The sequence below is a fragment of the Lathyrus oleraceus genome, chromosome 1 (genome assembly GCF_024323335.1).
Source record: "Lathyrus oleraceus cultivar Zhongwan6 chromosome 1, CAAS_Psat_ZW6_1.0, whole genome shotgun sequence".
Lineage (NCBI taxonomy): Eukaryota > Viridiplantae > Streptophyta > Magnoliopsida > Fabales > Fabaceae > Lathyrus > Lathyrus oleraceus.
In genome coordinates this window covers 431,432,867-431,451,344 of record NC_066579.1, presented here as the reverse complement: position 1 = coordinate 431,451,344, position 18,478 = coordinate 431,432,867, and the positions used below count along the sequence as shown (strand labels likewise).

The 18,478-nt window shown below is 33.9% G+C and overlaps 1 protein-coding gene across 1 annotated transcript; it reads left to right on the top strand.

Moving 5' to 3' along the window:
- The first annotated feature begins 14,352 nt into the window (after positions 1-14,352).
- On the top strand, positions 14,353-17,894 carry LOC127079961 (CSC1-like protein ERD4). Its single transcript, XM_051020311.1, has 5 exons — positions 14,353-15,076; positions 15,412-15,554; positions 15,644-16,764; positions 16,937-17,192; positions 17,297-17,894. Exons 1-5 carry the CDS (start codon positions 14,806-14,808, stop codon positions 17,684-17,686), a joined length of 2,181 nt encoding a protein of 726 aa, XP_050876268.1. The 5' UTR covers positions 14,353-14,805; the 3' UTR covers positions 17,687-17,894.
- Positions 17,895-18,478: the final 584 nt, after the last annotated feature.

Genomic DNA, 18,478 nt, shown 5'->3' with positions numbered 1-18,478 from the left:
CAAGCGTCACAATAAGTCGACAAACTGGTAACTTGTTATGGACATGGTCATCTCTACCATGCTCTTTTTCCAATAACTATTGATGAATTGGTCTAGGTGGTGCTCCCGCATCATTTTGTGTCATATAAGGATGTGACACATTATATAAATATTGGATAAAGCAAAATACAACAACCCCTTCAACATATCGCTGACTTTTGAAATCATAGTTATTACGAAAGTCCACTTATATATAATCACCTTAACATTGATACGGAGATGCACTTCCCGATTAAATTTTGAACAAATAAATATGACTGACCTACGAAGTTTTGATATGTGTGTATTCTAATGGATCCAGAGAATTTGAAGGACATTTTTTATTTTTTACTAGGATGCGCTAATACCCCATGAAATGTACAAAGTAGTCCCAGATCAATTTTACTAGAATTTGTATTAAGTTTTCTATCAAAAATAAATAATCTTATTTTAGATCTAACTTAATCTTACAAATTTTGATTTATAAGATAAGAATCTCGTCTGTTTCTAATGCATGTTTCATTATGTTTCATTATGCGATAAAAATTAATTTTGATTGAATTGATTTGGTAAAAATAAATTAAAAATTAAATAATTTAGATACATTGATATATTAATGTAATGAAGTTGAACAATAAAATAAAATACATTTTGAGATCAAATATAAGAATTAAAACTAAATGTAACTAAAAAATTAGTTTATAAGATAAGAATTGTGATATGTCTGTTAATATCAATTAGTTTATTTAGTTTGTTATAAGAAAATGAAAAGAATATCTAGTTTGTATTCTTGGAGTGATAATCTCTTGTACTCTTATGTGAACAAAACTTGTAATGTGAATGTGAATAAGAGTAGGGAACATTCAACACCCATGCTCTTGTTTATCTTAGACTACAACAACAAAATTCAGCAAAGAATCTAAGTTGAAAATTTGAACAACTCTTAGTTATTGTTCATTAAATTAAACAAAGTTCTTTTTACCAAACTTCATTAAACTCCTTTTTAGAATAAGTTTTTTAAAATCAATAAATCAAATCACATGGTAACCGTGTTAGGGGTCTCTCTAACTTTATTACCCTACCAAAAGTCCTTTCATTTTCTCATAATAGGTGGCACATGCAATAGCTCTTGATTAACGGTAAACATTTTTGTTTCAAATTTTGAGTGGTGCAAACATTAAGCATAGTATTCTTATTATCCTATATGTGGTGGGTCCATTAACATTTTCATCTTTTGTTCTATTCAACTGTCGGCAACACTTTCACAACCACCTGTCCCACGTGCCACCTCACACGTGTTTGCTCAAAATATCATATATTCTCGATTTAGGATATCTACGTCGACATTAAAAGTTGGTGTGTGTGACAACACTACTTCAAATAACACAACAAAGAAGATATGTTTTATTTTATGGTATTTATGCGAAACTACAACAATACCCTTTCGGACAAGTGATTAATAACTAGATCGTTTTAATGAATCCTATTAATTTATCATTTCTATTTATTTAAATGGATACAAATGGAGCAAAGCTAGACTTTTTCACCCTTTTCTGAAACTTAAATTCTAAAATACCTAAATTAAAAAAATATATTTAATTGTCATTTCTTTAAACAAGCTCAATCATTAATTAGGCGAAAGTATAAAGCGAAATTTTGAAAGAGAGAATTCGAGTTTTTAAATGGTGGAAGAATCGAAGATATTAAATAAATAAAAAAGTAAAAAAATAAAATAATATTAGTGATTTTCTTCATTCATTAGCTGAGATCTAAGGTTTAAAAAAACTTAAGATCATTCAATGTCCCTTTATCAGATACGGTAGCTTAAAATTTTATTTTTAAAATATGACAGTTAAAAAATTTTGTTTCAAAAACAAAATAAAAGAGTAAAAATGCCATAAAGTTGATCTCAATATTTTAATTTTTAATAATAATTGAAGCGATATGAATTTGAGAGATATTATAGATAACAATTAAGCACATATTTATTAAAATTTTATATCATTTTAATACATAAGTTGGTAGAGAGATTATTATCATTATTATTTTTTGAAATTTTGATATTTAACTTTGTAATCAATTAGTTCATATTGAAGTTTCAAGGTTAAATTTGATTAGTAAGTTTTATACCTTAAAGTTAAAGTTAAAAGCTTACAGCTTTCGATAAATAGTAGTTTCAATTGTTCTATTATTAATACCTTCTCCAAAGTTATTTGTATTTTTTCTTCTTCTTCATTTTTATCATTTGAAAATATGACCGTTGAGAATGTAATTCGTTGTATTAATGCAACAATTTTGACATAGTCAGTTGTTGTCGAAATGCATATAATGTCGCATTGAAGTAGTTGTCGAAATGTTAAAAGAAGTGTGTATTCAACATATTTATTAGACTTAATTTTTGTGTGCTTTAAGTTTAGTTAGTTAGTTTGTTAGAGATTGTTTAGGGGGCAAGCAAACTCAGTCTATAAATATGAAGATACCCTATTATTGATTGTAACACAACATAGAAGTGCAGTTGCACAATTGAATAAAAATCAGTTTTAAGAGCAGAGAAAACTTATGCATAAACAAATTCTTCTTCTTCCTTCTCACGTTAAAACCTTAAAATTTTCTTCCCCAAATTCAGTTTTATTTTCTTCTTTCATTATCATTGTGCAACGAAATCTTGCAACCAACATGTGGTTGATTCTCTAGAGTAAAGAGTGAAGAACAAAAAGAGTAATAAATCAAAAAGATTGATTCTTGTTCATCAAGATTAGTTCGTAATTCATCAGGCTTTTGGTGAAATTTTTTAGTAGGAATATGGCGAATATTCAACATCTCGTATCTAGAGCACTGATTGTGATTCTTGAGAAGCATAACATGACGAATCATCTGAACATGCATTTTCCAGCGAGTCTCTAAGTTCTGAAGAATCAGAATCACGAGAATTGGTGTAAGTAGATAAAGATTATTTTTTGCTATCAAGATCTTTGGGATCTTGTAAAAGAGGAAGTGACACCGCTTCCAAAAAATACAATGGATGAAGAAAAGGTTGCCCACAAAGAATTGAAGAAGAAAGATTATAAAGCTCCCTTTATGATTCATCAATGCGTTAATGCATATAATTTAGAAAATGCCAGTGATGTTGAATCAACAAAATAAGTATGGAAAATTATGGAGAAATCATTTAGAGGCTTGAGAAGGTGAAAGAGGTGAGGTTACAAGCTTACAAAAGAACGTATGAATTGCTTCAAATGGAAGAAATTGAAAGCATACCTGATTTTTTCACTAGGGTTACGAAACTGGTGAATCAAATCAAGTTATATGGAGAAGTGTTGACATCGAGATCAGTTGTTGCAAAGATCTTGAGGTCATTGGCTCAAAAGCTCGACCACGTGGTAGTAGCCATAAAAGAGTCGAAAGATTTGTCAACGTTGACAAAGGAAGAGCTTCAAGGGACGCTTGAATCTTTCTAACAAAGAATGGTTGAAAGAGCTACAAGCAAGTCGAAGAGTGATGTGGCTTTGCAGGCGTAATCAGCAAGAGAAAAGAAAGGCAAAGGGAAGTGGTTTGACAATAAAGGTAGAATAGGCTACAACAATCCGATTGGTAGAGGAAACCAACAAGAAGGAAATGTGTTGAACCAGAGAAGACCCTCATACCAAAGTAACCAAAGATGTGGTGCTGCTGGTAGAGGAAGAGGATGTGGTTGAAAACCTGATAAAAGTCACATTCATTGTTTCAATTGTCAAAGTATGGTCACTACTCTAGTGATTCTCTTGAAAAACATAAGAATCAAGATAATTATGTAAAGTTTGCAAAGCATGAAAAAGAAGATTTTTTGTTGATGGTCACAACAAGAGATGGAGAAAGATTCCATGACCAATGGTACTTGGACTCAGGATGCTCATCACACATGACTGGCAGGAAAGATTGGTTTATTAACATAAAACCTTCAATGAAGAACATGATAAAATTTATAAATGACAACACTCTAGCAGCTGAAGGTATTGGCGATGTTCTGATTATGAAGAAAGATGGCAAGAGGTCAGTAATTTCCAATGTATTGTACATACCAAGCATGAAAAGTAATTTGCTTAGCATAAGGTAGTTGGTCGATAAGAACAACAAAGTGTCAATCAAAGACAAGATGATGAGAGTTCTCGACTCAGTTGGAAGGTTAATCTTGAAGGCTCCAATGTCTCATAATAGAATCTTCAAGATTGAACTTAATATGATGAAGCACAAGTTCCTTGCAACTACAGCTAGCAGGAATGAACTGATATGACATTATAGACTTGGCCATCTCAATTTCAAAGACATCAGAGATCTGAAAAAGAGAAATATGGTTTCAAGGTTACATTCCAAATGAAGTGTGTGAGGAATGTGTGCAGGCGAAGCAACGCAAGAGCAACTTCAACAAGGATGCATGAAGCAAGTCGAAGGAAATTCTTGAAGTCATATACTCTAATATGTGTGGTCCTTTCCAGATGGATTCGATTGGAGGCAATAGATACTTTGTCACATTCATAGATGACTTCAGTAAAAAACTATGGACTTACCTGATCAAGAAGAAAAGTTAAGTGATCGAGGTATGTACCAAGTTTAAATCTATGGTAGAAATATAAAGTGGTAGAAAGCTCAAGATTATGAGGACTGACAGTGGTGGAGAATATGTGTCAAATGACTTCAACATATTATGTGAGAAAGAAGGGATTGTGCATGAGGTGGTGCCACCATGTATTCCACAACAGAATGGAACTGCAGAAAGGAAGAACATAACCATCATGAATATGGTGGTAAGTATGAAAGGCAAGAATTTACCTAAAGAATTATGGGGAGAAGTTGCGCCGACTAAAACATACATCATGAACAGATGTTCAAAGAAAAGGCTAGAAGGAATCACGCCAAAAGATTGTTGGGTTGGTGTCAAGCCTAGCTTGAATCGTCTGAAGGTATTTGGATCTATAGCATATAGACATGTGCCTAATCAGTTAAAAAAAACTTGATAAGTCGAGTCAAATGATTCTAATAGGATACCATTTGATTGGAGCATACAAGTTATTCGATCCAGTGAACAAGCAAGTAGTGATCAGCAAGAACGTGATCATAGATGAGCTTAAGGAATGGAATTGGACTAAAAATGTAAAGAAGGATTCAATGAAAATCCTATGTGAAGAACCATCCAGTGAAGTCGGAAAAGAATTTCGACATGAAGAAGTCAGAGGCTAGGCAAGCACAAGAAGACCTCAAAGAACAAGACACATGTTTGTAAGGTTGTAAGAATGTGTGATTACATCAGATGATATGGTCGATGATGAAGGTGAGTTGATACACTATGTTTTCTATGAAGATGTCGAACCAATCAATACAACAGAGGCATTGAAGGATACGAAGTGGATGAAAGCAATGAATGAGGAACTGAAGTCCATCGAAGTCAACAATACATGGTTACTTGTAGAATTGCCTCAAGGCAAGAACGCAGTTGATGTGAAATGGGTATACAAGGTGAAGTTGAATCCCAAAGGGGAAGTAACTCGACACAAGTCAAGACTTGTGGAAAAAGGTTTCTTCAGAAGGAAGGACTCGACTTAGATGAAGTTTGTGCACTTGTTCCTAGGATTGAAACAATCAGGTTGGTTGTTAGTCTAGCAAACATGAACAACTTGCTGGAAGCACTTTCACAACCACCTGCCCCACGTGCCACCTCACATGTGTTTGCTCAAAATATCATATATTCTCGTTTTGGATATCTACGTCGACATTAAAAGTTGGTGTGTGTGACAACACTACTTCAAATAACACAACAAAGAAGGAATTGTGCATGAGGTGGTTCGACCATGCATTCCACAACAGAATGGAATTGCAGAAAGGAAGAACATAACCATCATGAATATGGTGGTAAGTATGTTGAAAGGCAGACATTTACCCAAATAATTGTGGGGAGAAGTGAAGGAGAATAGCGATCCAAAACGCAGCGGAATTTAAAATTTTCTCCTTTAGTGATCCTTACGAATGGGCATGATCAGTGATAGAATCGTTACCTCTTGTGACGATTGAAACCTTTGATGCAGATCTACGGAGCGATCACAAACGTTGAACGATGACAACGCCTCTACTCAGTCCACACGAACGGATTCCTTCAATCTCAGTGCTAGCTGCTACGAATGAAGGCTTTGAGTGAGTGAGTGAGTGAGAGAGAGAGAGAGAGAGAGAGAGAGAGAGAGAGAGAGAGAGAGAGAGAGAGAGAAACGAAATTGCAAAAACTACACAAAATGCTTCTGCACAATGGTTCTATTTATAGAACCACTTGTGTGGGCCGCAAGTTAAAAAGCCCACTTAAGTGTATGTGGCCCATATCTTATAATATGCCAAAATCACTTAAGCGCATGGTACCTTACCATATTTCGTATTCTACTTAAGTACACCGTACCTTACGATATTCTACAATTCACTTAAGTGCCCCGTACCTTACGGTGTTCCTTAGTTACTCTATCTCTCATCAATTCATCCTTTTGTGCGTGATCCTGTAGGTTTTCGCGGCATTGGCAATTATATTAAATCACGTATTTAACATAACAAACAGTGAGCGGTATCTAGCAACACATCACTGCTACCCAAGACACGAAAATGTCATGTGATCTGACAAATCCTTTTGTGATAAAACTTATGTGTACAATTTCCCTTTTGCCCTTATGTCTATATTGAACACAAGGCATAGACCGTGTCATCTTTGTCCAGTTCAATATTGGGCCCATAGACATATATCCTTTTACGCAGGATGGGAAAATTCCATCTAGGTCACTCATGTCCCTTAGTATGCTTCGTGGAGTACCCATCAACTGTCTTTATGGTTATCCAGTTACGGACAATGTTTGATCAGCAATAAGGCACTCGACTCTATATCTAGGGTCCATAGTGGTTTCAGGTCTAAGGGTGGTATACACCATTATCACCATGAGAATAACTTATGATATTTTGCATAACATTCTATATAGTATTCTCATAGCGGGTCAATCCAGTACAAATATTACTCTTAATATTCATACCTATGTTTAAGACTTGATAACTCCTTATCCATGATCCATGAGATGTGATCATCAGTCTATATACATAATAGTCTTAATGCTTTAATGTTATCCCACTTTAAAATAAAGCTCGACTACAGATACTTTAAGAATAGTGTCCTTATGTTTAATATGATCTCACGATTAAGTCACACTTGATACATTAAACGGACTAGCTATTCTAGGGACTTTACTAAATAAACATAATAAAGAAAAAGCCTTTTATTATTAATAAATAATTCGATACAAGTACCAAAATTATTTCCCTATAGGGCTTACACCAACAAGAAGTTGCGTCGACTAAAACATACATCATGAACAGATGTTCAAAGAAAAGGCTAGAAGGAATCACGCCAGAAGATTGTTGGGTTGGTGTCAAGCCTAGCTTGAATCATCTAAATGTATTTATATCTATAACACGTAGACATGTGCCTGATCAGTTGAAAAGAAAACTTGATGATAAGTCGAGTCAAATAATTCTAATAGGATATCATTCGACTGGAGAATACAAGTAATTTGATCCAGTGAACAAGCAAGTAATGATCAGTAGGGACGTGATCATGGATGAGCTTAAGGAATGGAATTAGACTAAAAATATAAAGAAGGATTCAATGAAAATCCTATGTGAAGAACCAGCAAGTGAAGTCAAAAAAGAATTTCGACATGAAGAAGTCAGAGGCCAGGCAAGCACAAGAAGACCTCAAAGAACAAGGCACATGTCTGCAAGGTTGTAAGAATGTGTGATTACATCAGATGATGTGGTCGATGATGAAGGTGATCTGGTACACTATGCTTTCTATGAAGATGTTGAACCAGTCAATACAACATAGGCATTGAAGGATACAAAGTGGATGAAAGCAATGAATGAGGAACTGAAGTCCATCAAAGTCAACAACACATGGTTACTTGTAGAATTACCTCAAAGCAAGAAGGAAGTTGATGTGAAGTGGGTATACAAGGTGAAGTTGAATCCCAAAGGGGAAGTAACTCAAAAAAATTCAAGACTTGTGGAAAAAGGTTTCTTCAGAAGGAAGGACTCGACTTCGATGAAGTTTTTGCACTTCTTGTTAGGATTGAAACAATCAGGTTGGTTGTTAGTATAACAAACATGAACAACTGGCACATATGTCAGATGGGTGTGAAATGTGCATTTCTGAATGACCCCTTAGATGAAGAAGTTTATGTTGCACAACCAGGCGGGTTTATGAATCAAGGCAAAGAAAGCAAGGTATACAGATTGCATAAAGCCCTGTATGGACTTAAGCAAGCTTCAGGAGCTTGGAATAAGAAGATAGATAACTTTCTAAGAGAGAAGGAATTTGTGAAGTTAACAACTGAGCATATAGTATATGTAAGAAGAAGCAATAGTGAATTGCTTATATTATGTCTCTATGTCGATGACCTGTTGTTAACAGGAATTGTAAGAAGGAGATCGAAGATTTCAAACATGATTTAATTGAGGAGTTTGAAATGTCAGACTTAGGAAATATCTCATACTTCCTTAGCATCAAATTCTACAAGAGTAGTAGAGGCTTGATGATACACCAAAGAAGATATGCAGGTGAAGTAATCAAGAGATTTGAGATGCAAGATTGCAACCCAACTTCACTACAGCTGAGCTCAGATTTCAATTGTCAAAAGACACAAATGAAGATGATGTTGATCCAACGCAGTACAGAAGACTCATTGGATCACTTTGATACCTTTGTCACATATGGCTTGATCTAACATACAATGTAGGTATGATCATTAGATTCATGCAGAAGCCAAATGTATCACACCTAGCAGCGACAAATAGGATACTAAGGTATCTGAAAGGAACTATTGACTATGGCATTTTTTTCCTGCAACTGATGATGGAAAAGAATACAAGCTAGTGGGTTACACCGACTCAAGTTGGTGTAGTGACGTTAAAGATAGAAAATCAACAGTTGACTATGTGTTTATGCTAGGTGGGGCACCAGTTCCTTGGAGTTCAAGAAAGAAACCAGTAGTAGCACTGTCGTCGTGTGAAGCAGAGTATATAACTACTTCTTTTTGTGCATGTCAAGCAATATGTATGGTGAACTTGGTCGAAGAGATTACAACGAAGAATTATGGAGCAATCACCATTAAGATCGACAATATGTATTCTATCAATTTGGTGAAGAATCCAATAACAAATGGAAGAAGCAAACACATCGAAATTAGGTTCCATTATCTTCGAGACCAAGTAGTAAAAGCAAAGTTGAACTTGGAACACTGTAGAACTGAGAATCAGATTGCAGACATCATTACGAAAGGATTGCATGTCGAAGTGTTCAAGAAATTAAGGGCTATGATGAATGTAGATAGCTTAGACATAATGAATTAGGTGGTGTGTTAAGAATGTAATTCACTGTGTCAATGCAACAATTTCGACATAGGCAGTTGTTATTAAAATGCATAGTGTGTCGTTTTGAAATAGCTGTCAAAATGTTGAAAGAAGTGTGTCTTCGACATATTCGTTGGACTTAGTTTTTTTTTGTGATTTAAGTTGAGCTAGTTTGTTAGAGATTTCTTAGGGTGCAATAAATCCCAATCTATAAATAGGAAGGTGCCTTATTATTGATTGTAGCACAACATAGAAGTGCAATTGCACAGTTGAATAAAACTCAGTTTTAAGAGCAGAGAAAAACTCTGCATAAAAAAAATTCTTCTTCTTCCTTCTCGCGTTAAAGCCCTAAACTTTTCTTCCCCAAAATACATTTTCTTTTCTTCTATAATTATCATTGTGCAGCGAAATTTTGTAACTAAGGTGTGGTTGATTCACTCGAGTGAAGAATAAGAAGAATAATTAATTAGAAAGACTAATTCTTGTTAATCAAGATTAGTTCGGAATTCATCAAGCTTTTGGTAAAACTCTTGAGCAGGAATTTGGAGAATTTCCAACAATGACATCTAATACTTTAGAATCGACTAGGTCGACATATGCTTTCAACTATAAGCCTTAGTTAGTGAGGTTGGATTTCACTACTTCCTCTTCATACTCCTTGGAAACAATTATAAAGTTTAGTTGAAGTGAGTAGAATAATGTTTCAAACATTTTGACCTCATTTGTGAATGGATTTTTATCAACTTCCACAAACTCTTCTTCGTCACCTTCCTAGAACACGAGTCTTTGGTGGATTGTAGAAGATACACATTTACTAATATGAATATATTATCTATTTAGAATTACATAAAAAATCTTCCTATTTAAAACAAAGAAGGTTGAACTTACCTCTTTTCGATCCACCACAACATCGATTGTTGGAGCTCTAAGTACATTGGATATTACACCCATTAAGCTAGTTTTTATGTTTTCTGGGATCAAGACATCCAAGTTTTTATCCAAATATTTTTAAGGTCGGAAGTGACATAATATTTAAGACATCCCCAATACCGATAAAGAATTATATAAACATATTACCATTTATTTAAGCCTTGATGAACACTGGTTTTAAATAGGTCACACAATATCTTCAACGAAAGACATTTCCTTTAAGTAATTCGTCATATTCTGGGAGGTCTGTCATTTTTTAAATCATCAAGGGGCTTTAAGTAATTCGTCATATCCTGGGAGGTATGTCATTTTCTAAATCATCAAGGGTTGGACTCATTGATCGAGGAATTCTAAAGGGATTAAGGATTTTAAATAGCAACATAACAATTTACTAGGCTTTAAGTAATTCGTCATATCTTGGGAGGTATGTAGTTTTTTAAATCATCAATGGGCTTTAAGTAATTCATCATATCATGGGAGGTCTGTCATTTTTTAAATCATCAAGGGTTGGACTCATTGTAACGATCAATCTATCAAATAAAAATGTTTGTATGTTTGTTGACATGGTTATGGATTAACTGATGTAGATTTATGTTGCCAAACTTACTTCCACATATTCTTCCATTTCCTACTAATTTAAAAACCCAATTGTTTTGGAAAATGATATTGTGGCCATTAATTTCCATAGTTGGAAAATGATATCTATTAATAGTCATCTCAACAATCTCTTATCGACAAACTTAAATGTTCCATTCTTGATAGCTTTTTCAATTGTTTTCTTGAAGACAATGAAGTTAGTCGTGGAGTACTCATATGAGTTATATCACTTGCAAGATCTTTTGCCTTTGATTTCCTTTATTCAAGAATAAATAATTCCTCAAGGAAATATACAAATATTTTTTCTTTTGAAGATTACAATTTCCAACACACACGCACACCATTTGAAATATTATCATCAATTACTTATGTGTCAGTGATGGAGACAATATGTGAGTATCTTCTTGGGCTATCATAACTCTTTTTTTTTTATATAAATTGTTCAATGTGTATTCCCTTTGAAAGAAATCGTTCAAATTAGGAAAAACTGATCTCACCAACACGTCTCTTAAGAGATTATACATATTAATAATCACTCATGTATATTATGCATCAGGAAATTGGACCGGACACGTTTGTTGGTTGAAAACATGTGATGTCACATGCTAGTACACATGTATGATTTAAGTAGCAAGTAATAAAATAATAAGGATGTCAAACTCACAGAGAGTGAAAAATAACTTAGGTTGATTTTGTAAATACTATCTTTTGTAAATGAGCAAGAGAAATATTAAAAATAGTTTATTAGTGTCACAAGTTCAATTTGGTATAAAATAACGCCAAGAACAATTTAAGAAAGCAAGTGAGTTCAATAATAGAGAACATGTTGGGCAATGATTCAGGAATATAACTTATCAGTTGTGTGTGCATGATGTGTTATATCGTTCCATGAGAGATCATAAAATGATTTTATGGTGTATTTCTACAACATCAAAAACATATACATTAAAGCAAGGGGACAAATCTCTAAGGCTCACTTATAACTTCAATGCATGTCTGTTTTTCTTCTTCTAAATATACTCTACGATTGTAGCTCTTTATCTCTAAAATAACTAATCTTGTGAATATATTTATCCTACTATTTTTAACCACTTTTATCATGAAATTCACTTGTTGTTGGATCTCTTACAACAACAAGCTTATATCTTTTCCTAAGTTGATAAGTCAAAGAAGTAGACATATAACAGTTTAACAGATGACAAAACAAAATACTAACAACACATTATTAAACATAAAAGACTACTTTATATTAACTTCACATTGCTCAACATAAAAGGTTTTAGCTCATGTTGAACTTAGTATATACAACAATACTAGTTCCTAAGCTAAACATTCTCAAATACATGATGAAAAAAAAATAATAACCTAAGAGTAACCTCTTCGTCTTCTTGCAATGGTTATTCACCAAGAGACTACTTCTGTCATGCTAGAACTGGTAGTATACACTTATAATGATGATAGGGACAATCTCTACCTTATTCAACTCACTTCTTTCATTGGTTTTCTCTGAGTGTTTCTATCTTCAAAAATGTTGAACCCTTTTCATTTCCTCAAAGATATCCTTTTATAGTCACTTCTACTTGTGTTTTCACATTCTCTTGGGTCATGGGCTTATGGATATTTGTGCATTCCGGTCCAAGGAAAATAACAATATTCCCTTTAATTCTTTCATTTCGCACCATTTCAGAACCAAATACAATCATCATGTGGGGGACAAAGTGTAGCGTGGCAGGCTGGTGGTGCAAGAGTTCAGGTGGTGTTGTCCTTTATAGCAAGCAAAAGAGCATGAAATTATAGTGGGTGTACATGGTGCAAAGTTTTATCCTCCAGTGCCTTACTCTTAGCCATTTGCATAGTTAATTGAAATATCCTTCAATCTGCATATTGTTGTCATGTGTGCCCTAGGAATGTGAATGATGTTTCTCTATGATTTCAACTGTATCCAACTCTGTACTTTTAGTTAGGTTAAAAATATTGTTCCAGACTATCGTGTCAAACGTCATTAGAAGTTAACTCTACACAAGCAACAAATACATAAAAACTAACAAAAAAGAGCACTTATTGTGCTCTGTATAAACTACTATAAAACAACAAAGTGAAATCAATTAATCTACTGAATAATTAAATAAAAAGATCAATTTAAGTATTAGATTTTATAATAACTCATAATTTGTGAGTTATCAATGTTTCGTCCTTCTTTTGAGAACATTTCTTTGAAGTGTACAACCGATTCATCCACTTCAAGACATGGTTTTACTAAAATCTACCATAAAAACACCTTTTTTTGCTTGTCGAAGTTTGTATTGAGTTTGATGGGAGCGAAGAATACCACATAAATATTGTTGATGTCAAAGATAACGAAAACATCTGAAATTTATTGAATTCCTTCTATTTTTCCTATCATATTACATAATAAATCCTCCGAGGTGATCTATACTATATTTTCCACTTTTCTTGAAATGGTAGTAAAACTAGGAGTTTAATAACTTTTGGAATGAGGCAAGAGTATATTTACCACTATGGATAATGCTTCCTATACATAGGCATATTCATTGGTTTAATTTGTATCTCAAAATACCCCATGATTGTATCGTCTATGAGGTTAGGGGTTTCAAAAAATATTGAAATTGAGAAAATGGTGGAGAATTCATATTGTTTCTCTAAAGAATTCATTTGAAATTTGATCAACTTATTTCACAATTAAATATTTGTGTCGTGGTGATTTTTCCATATAAAAAAAAAGTTGACTCCGTGCAACTTGAACGAGAGTTTGTGATAGAAGTTATACATATAATCTACAAGTAACAAATAAATTTCAAATTCATTTCCATATTAGAATTAATTAATACAAGTGATCATAAGTATATCCAACTTTGTGTCAACTTCGTGAGCTGGAGTATGATGCTTTGAATGATTTTTTCTCTTTCTCCAAAGCATAGAATAAAAAATTAAAGCATAACACGTTACTACTAATTAGTATAGTATACTATACTACTATTAATTAAGCCAAAACAACACAACTTTCTAATATTACCAAAAGAAACTAAAAGACAAAATATTAAATATGTAACCGTTAAAATTAACCCCATTTTTAAAATCGAAACGTCCAAAAGACAAAACTTGCTATTTTGAAGTGGTAAGTTATATTGATCAAGTTATAATTAAACCTTCCATTATTATCCCAATGAAACAATCTTTAATTAAATATCCAACAAAACTTTATAGCTTACGTCCTTGCAAATATAGAGAGGGTTAAGATAATAAAAAAATGGATAATGTTAACATACGATCCAAATAAATAGAAGGGTAATAAGGGTATTACAAAAATAAATAACATGACATATACTATGTTATGCCATGTGCTATGTTTCTTATAAGCTATAACATGGAGAAAGTTGTCTTTTTCAAACATCTCTCTCTCCTCACTTTCTCTCTCCTCTGCATCACCGTTATCCATCAACCCCTTCTCAAAAACAAACACTCTCCCTACTCGTTCCTCCCACGCATCACATCACATTCACATTCTTCAAACTTTAACTCCCTTCTCAAAAAGAAAAAACTCAAACTTGCTTTAATTGAATATAACAAATCCAAGAAACAAAGATACCCCACATACAACAACGATCACTTTACCTTATTTAATCACCACCATTCATACATCTTTCCATTTCTCATCTTGGGTCATCACTCATTCCCATTTACTTCACACACACACAATCAAAAACCAACCTTTTCATATCTCTCCTATTTCTAACTGTTTCTATTAGTTAATTCCAATTTCAACGTTACCCTTTTCAATGAATGCACTATAGGTAGTTGAAAGTGATAACCTTTTTTTGTTGGTTGTGAATTGTTTAGATGGATTTCTCTTCGTTCATAACATCTCTTGGTACTTCCTTTTTGGTGTTTTTGGTTTTGATGATTTTGTTTGCTTTTTTACAAAGTAAACCTGGAAACAATGTGGTGTACTATCCTAATCGGATTATTAGGGGTTTGGATCCATTTGAAACTGGATATAAGTCAAGAAACCCTTTCTCTTGGATTATAGAAGCTTATTCTTCTTCTGAACAAGATGTTATTGATATCTCTGGTGTTGATGCTGCTGTCTACTTTGTCTTTCTCAGCACTGGTTTGTTCTTCATGCTTTTCTCTCTGTGTTCATGTCTTTGATTACCTTATTCTGGTTGTTGTTTGGATGTGTTTGGTTCTAGGATAAAGCAATTGATTTTGAATGAATTTGATTATGACTGATTGTGAGTTGAATGAAAAAACATTTATGGTTTAGTAGATTCAACTCTTAATTTGCTGATACAAGTCAATTTTTTGAAGCAAAAGCTCCAAATTCTAACTTCAATTTAGAATCAATTATGGAGTCAAAATCACTTCATTTGATTCAACTCTTATCATATGAGAGACAAATTGAGTATTCAGTTTCTAATTATTACTTTTCATGTTCATTTCCAGTATTCAGTATCTTAATAGTAGCCGGCATTATTCTGCTACCGGTTCTTCTACCCGTTGCTATAACTGATGGTGGTGGAAAGAAACAAACAGTTAGCAAAGGGACTTTCAATGAACTTGACGAGTTATCGATGGGAAACATCACGGTAAGATCAGTAGTTCTTACCATTTTCATATAATATAGTATTATTATGGTAATTTTTAGTTGTGATTAAGTTTATTCTTCTATGTGTAGGCAAGCAGTGCAAGGTTGTGGGCGTTTTTTATCGCCTGTTATTGGATTTCACTTGTTTCATTATTCCTCTTATGGAAGGCTTATAGACACGTTTCGTTTCTGCGATCTGAAGCTTTCAAGTCTCCTGATGTGAAGCCTGAACAGTTTGCGATTGTCGTGAGAGACATCCCTCCTGTTCCTGAGGGTCAGACTAGGAAGGAACAGGTTGACTCTTATTTTAAAACCATATATCCTGAAGCATTTTACAGGTCTATGATTATAACAGACAATAAAGAGGTGGACAAGATTTGGGAGGAGCTGGAAGGGTATAAGAAGAAGCTTGCTCGTGCCGAAGCAGTATATGCAGCTTCAAAAACAACTGCTAAACCAGAAGGTGCTAGACCGACCAACAAGACTGGCTGCCTTGGAATTATCGGTAAAAAAGTGGACAGCATAGAGTATTGCAATGAAAAGATTAATGAATTGGTTGCGAAATTGGAAACTGAGCAAAAGGTGACTCTCAAAGAAAAGCAACAAAATGCTGCTATCATTTTTTTCTCAAACAGGGTGGTTGCAGCATCTGCGTCTCAGAGTTTACATGCGCAAACGGTTGATAGATGGTCGGTTTTCGATGCTCCTGAACCCTGTCAACTACTATGGCCTAATTTGAAAATCAAGTATTTTCAAAGAGAACTGAGGCAGTACTTGGTGTATTTCATTGTTGCACTCGCCATATTCTTTTACATGATTCCCATCACGTTTATATCTGCATTTACGACTCTGAAGAATTTGGTGAAGCTTCTCCCATTCCTAAAATCAGTTGTGAATATCCCCGCTTTGAAGACAGTGCTTGAAGCTTATCTCCCTCAAATTGCACTCATAGTTTTCTTGGCTATGTTACCAAAGTTGCTTATGTTTCTGTCTAGATTAGAGGGCATTCCAACCGAAAGCCATGTCGTCAGGGCTGCTTCTGGAAAATATTTTTATTTTACGGTGTTGAACGTTTTCATTGGAGTTACTTTAGGAGGAACCTTGTTCAAAACATTCAAGCAAGTTCAGGATAAACCGAAAGATGTTGTGCGCTTGCTAGCTGAAAGTCTTCCAGGCAACGCTACTTTTTTCTTGACCTACGTCGCACTGAAGTAAGATATCATCCTGACCTCAATTAGTTTTTGTTTATAGTTATTGTCGATGTTTATGTTAAAGCTTCTTAACCGCTTTTCTACTAGACGCATGAATAAGAAAATATTTCATCATTGAAAAAAAGATTGACACAGCACAAATAAACTGATTTTTCTTACTTTTTTGTGTTAGATTTTTTATCGGCTACGGCCTTGAGCTGTCCCGGTTAATTCCTCTTATTATCTACCACTTGAAGAAAAAATTTCTCTGTAAGACTGAAGCTGAGTTGAAACAAGCTTGGGCTCCCGGAGATCTTACTTATGCAACAAGAATTCCCAGTGACATGCTGATTGTCACAATTGTTTTCTGTTATTCTGTTATTGCTCCTCTTATCATCCCATTTGGTGCTCTCTATTTCGGCCTCGGATGGCTCGTATTGCGAAATCAAGTAAAGTACCTTAAATTATGTTCTCTTATGAAACCTTGTTTTTTCCTTAAAGATTGTCATTCTAATCTCTAATGTACATTTTTGTAATATCTTGGTATCAACAGGCACTCAAAGTATATGTACCAGCATATGAAAGTTATGGAAGAATGTGGCCTCACATAAACAACCGTATAATAGCAGCTTTGATATTGTACCAGATAACCATGTTTGGATACTTTGGGGTGCAGAAATTCTACTATGCACCATTATTGCTTCCTCTTCCAATAATGTCGATATTATTCGGCTTCGTCTGCGCAAAGAGATTTTATCCGTCTTTTCAAAATCAGTCACTTGAGGTTGCAGCAGTTTCAGCGCTTAAGGGAGTTCCAAACATGGAATTGATGTTCAGGGCTTTCATTCCACCAAGCTTGAGTTCTGAGAAAATCGACGATGATCAGTTTGAAGATTTCGAAGATGCACGGTCTCAAGTTTCAAGATCAACATCATTTGTTTGATGTGGTTTTAGTTGTAGCAGTCTTGTGTAGTATATGTTGATAACAAGTTTTAGGAATCAGGGAGTGTTTGTGAATGTGATTATGCAAGTTGAGGTTTGTTGGTTTGAAAATACTACTATTATACACTGTTTGTTCCACTTGTAATAGCCGTGAATTGGTGTGTTATTGAAGGAAACATTTATCATCAATAGTGTTACAGTTCATAGAAGATTGTTAGCTATCAACTTCATAGCAAGGATGGTCTTTTCTTTAACTCATTTCCACAATTCCATTCATACTCCACATCTATACCACACCTTTTCACAAATGAAATGCGCAGTAGGATGTGTTGAAATTGAAATAACAACAAAACTTTCAAATTTTTTGCAAAATTTATTTTAAGTCTTGTGTAAATGTTTTTATGATATCAATTTCATATTAACTATTTGATCTATGACTAAATAGGTCTCGGTTATTTCAAATGATTAGCATCTAGGTGAGCAAATGACAAGTTAAGTCAGATTTTGTACGCTCAACATTAGATGGGACCTATTTTTAAACCTGAATATGTCCTTTAATCTGATATAATCGGATATAATCGATGGAATATAGCTTTAATAAAGACATGGTGATACAATGAGAGAATTTCTTAATGTATCATATATATTATTAGTGCATCAATTAAATATACTAAAATATCATCATATTTTGGAGATGCATCTTCATACACATTCTGAGTACATATAACTTTAAGATAACGCTAAAAAATTCCAGAGATGCATCTTCAAACGTATTTCGGAGATGTATCTCCGA

Bases quoted from the DNA above. Each gene is read 5' to 3' on its own strand.
- LOC127079961 (XM_051020311.1), top strand. From the start codon at position 14,806: ATGGATTTCTCTTCGTTCATAACATCTCTTGGTACTTCCTTTTTGGTG. The intron at 15,077-15,411 runs GTTTGTTCTTCA...GTTCATTTCCAG, and splicing joins CTTTGTCTTTCTCAGCACTG to TATTCAGTATCTTAATAGTA. The intron at 16,765-16,936 runs GTAAGATATCAT...TTTTTGTGTTAG, and splicing joins TTGACCTACGTCGCACTGAA to ATTTTTTATCGGCTACGGCC.